Source organism: Spea bombifrons, chromosome 1 (genome assembly GCF_027358695.1).
Source record: "Spea bombifrons isolate aSpeBom1 chromosome 1, aSpeBom1.2.pri, whole genome shotgun sequence".
Classification (NCBI taxonomy): domain Eukaryota; kingdom Metazoa; phylum Chordata; class Amphibia; order Anura; family Pelobatidae; genus Spea; species Spea bombifrons.
The window spans coordinates 109,450,126-109,453,622 of record NC_071087.1 but is presented as its reverse complement, the minus strand read 5'-3'; the positions used below and the strand labels follow the sequence as shown (position 1 = coordinate 109,453,622).

Here is a 3,497-nt window from a genome sequence, read left to right as displayed (position 1 = left end):
CGTTTTGAGGAAGTTACCTGATGTCCCTCGGCTCCGGTTCACAGTGGACGAAAGAGGAAGAGGGGAAGGTTTAGGGGGTCCAATTAAACAACCAAGATGCAATTGAAATGCAGACTTTTAGCTTTCATTCAAGGGGTTAAACTAAAATATTGTATGAAATGTTTAGGAATTGTAACCATGTAACTTATCATTTACTAGGTCACATCCTAGGTCGCATGCATCACTTCCTGTCAATAAAGTATGCACAGCTGCACCCACCTATCTTACTGATATTTCATCTACACTGCTTTATTGATTATTCTACCTGTAGACAATGATTTTCTTGACTTGCCTTCTAACTCTGTTCCATTGTAAGTATTAATAATTTTTGCACATTATTCCCACTGTCAGAATCAATTTTTAAATGTAATATTGTCATCCTTAAGTAAACTATTTTTAGTTCAATCTGTGTAATTTATAAAAATATTTTTATTTTGGCATAGCAAATCATTACAATTAGTAAACCTTAGTAAACTTTTTTTTCAAAGTTAATTCCTTGTAGTTATGTACATTTTGGGTTGTACTTGAATTTTCTTTCTTTTCCAAAGATGCAGAAAGCAAATCTCAAGTTCAGCAACCAGCTGCGCTCACATTTCTCAAGGGACATCTTATAGAAATCCCCTGTAACCACTCAATCACAACCTACGATAAACTGCTCTGGTACAAAGCTCACAGTGAAAGGGGACTTGAATACATCATATCTGGCTATGCATCTGTAGAAGAAGATGGACCATTTAGCATGACTTTCAATAAAGAAAAGTTCCTCATAACTCTTATCATCAAGGATGTAAAGATCTCTCGCAGTGGGACATATTACTGTGCTGTCAGTGACACAGTAGCAGATGGCAGTAAGATACATGTCAAAAAGCACCTTCCACCTGACACACTGCTGCGATTGTTTCTTTTCTTGGCTTAATATACATAAGTCAAAGACAACTGTCAATAAAGCATAGCAAACTTTAAGGCTCCTAACAAAATGAATGTGAGTATATCGTCAGTGAATATGTGAAATTTTCAATCTTGTGAAAAAGAAATTACACTCTCTTTGAATTGCATGGACATAATAACAATCATGTGTTCCTTATCAGGTGTAAAAATTAGGTAAATACTACCTCAGATAAACAACATATGACATTGTACACAGTGTCAGAATATATTCAACAAAAGGTAAGCCAAACTGGAGAAGCCATGTGTGAAAAACACCTTACGATTAAATAACTTGTAGAACCACCTTTAGCAGCAATAACTTGAATTAACTGCTTTCTGTATGACTTTATCAGTCTCTCACATTGTTGTGGTGGAATTTTGGCTCACTCTTTATTGCTTCAAAAAACGTTGCTTCAGTCCATTGAGGTTTGCAGGCATTTGTTTATGCACAGCTCTCTTGAGGTCCTGCCAGATTTCAATCGGGTTGAGGTCTGGACTTTGACTGGGCCATTGCAACCTTCATTATTTTCTTCTTAAGCCATTATGTTTAGATTTGATGGTGTGCTTGGTATCATCGTCCTGTTGCATGACCCAATTTCGGCCATGCTTTAGCTGTCAGACAGATGGACTTTAGAATACTTTCGCATAGAGAGGAGCTCATGGTTGACTCAATAACTGCAAGGTTTATAGGTCCTGTGGCTGCAACGCAAGCCCAAATCACCACCCCTCCACAACCGTGCTTGACAGTTGGCATGAGGTGTTTGGCATGGGGACTTATCACCTTATGTGCACTGATTTGATGCAAGCTGGAGAGCCAGTGGAAACATCTAGATGGGAAAAGACACTGGCATGCTTCAAACACAAAAAGTATAAGGTACATCATGTAATGTGGGTAATGTGTTTTGAAATGGCAGACTTCATTAAAAAAGATCAGTAAAACAGTCAGTGGTATATTCTGGCCTATACCAATGGTGTTAGATCCTAGAACCTAAACCTATGACCTGGAGGAGGTAACTCGGAAAGCTGCCCTGGACCAGGTCTTGGACAGCCACTCCCTAAAATACACCCTTGGGAAGAGCATCATTCTGCATATATTATAGTAGAAAAATAATGATTTGCTACAAGCATGCAGGGTTACATTGCAACTATATTAAATGTGGCTATTGTTATTTTGACTTTAGCATGTAGATTAACCCTTTGATTCTCAAGGGAGGCAAGATCAATTTTTATGTTTTAAAATGAATAATGAATTGTGGCACACAACTCGAATTTCAACTATATGCACATAATAATGATCCGACATAATCAGGGATTGTTCTTTTGCTAAACACATATTTACTGTCAGAGTAAATTTTCCAAGAGCCTCAAAAATTACTCAGATACTAATCTAGTTCATAATGTTCAGGAAGACACTATTATCATAATTATCCTCATCCTTGTAGTCCATCTAAGGCATACAAGTACCTTATTCCTAAGTTCAATATTAATAAAGCAACTCATCCCCACCACAAAGCTCTACATCTCCAACTCCCCTGAATGGCACAATCTGCCCAACAGCTAAAGTTTGCTGCCTTGATGATAGATGGGACTCTCCCATTCGCCCGCTCATATCCAGTCATCCACTAACCTTGGTGGAAGACAGTTCAGACAATTGTATGCTTCCAGCTTTGTGCAACAGTTAGGGGAAGGCCCTTTCGTGTTCTAGCATGACTGTGCCCCTGTTCTCAAAGCAAAGTCCTTAAAGACATGGTTTGGTGAATCTGGTGAGGAGGAACTTGAGTGGCCTGCAGAGTGCCCTAACTAAGGGCATTGTTAGATCTCCAAATGATCCAGGGTTAGAGGCCATAGCAGGTGTGATAGCAGTAGAGTCCATTTGGGAGTGGTCACTGCGCACACTGCATATATATACAGTATATAGACAGGGCTGGATTAACGTAGGGGCTGATGGACCCCTACCTGAAAATAGACCCAGTCAGGGCCGGACTGGCCCACCAGGAAACCAGGGGATTTCTTGGTGGGCTGGTTGGCCCGGGGGCCAGTTGAATGCAGAAGCTGCATGATTCAATGTGGCTGATTCAGGCCCCACGATCACCTCCGATGGCCACCTAAAGTTAAAACGTCCGGCTTGTAGACGCCATGCCGCCTAATGCCTCAGTGAGGCTCTTCGTCCCGTCCCCTTGAAGACGCGACATGGCGCTAGAGAAGGCGGGCTCATAAAGTCAACAGAATTCCTCGTGTGGCAGTCAGTCCCGTGTAGGAGAACACAGAGCAGATGGGAAAGTCCGGGAAAAAAAGTAAAGTAACTAAAAAAATTATGTTGATGATGACATGACCTGATACTAAGGGTGGCTGGGTGGCATAAGTATATAAGGTAGTAGGGCAACAATACACAAGAGGGAGCTGGGGCATCACATAAGTCACTGGGGAGTTGTGGCTGGGGGTATAAATACACATTGTGGGGCTGGTTGGAGGACACAAATATGCGTAGAGGCTGGTGGCATCAATACGAAAGGGCACAGCTGGGGCCATCT

At 41.2% G+C, this 3,497-nt stretch overlaps 1 gene segment (V, D, J or C); it reads left to right on the top strand.

The window, feature by feature from the left end:
• The first annotated feature begins 281 nt into the window (after positions 1-281).
• On the top strand, positions 282-1,002 carry LOC128498282 (T cell receptor alpha variable 12-3-like). The segment is given in 2 exon segments: positions 282-350; positions 588-1,002. Coding segments are annotated over 2 exon segments (405 nt in total).
• The last annotated feature ends 2,495 nt before the right edge of the window (positions 1,003-3,497 follow it).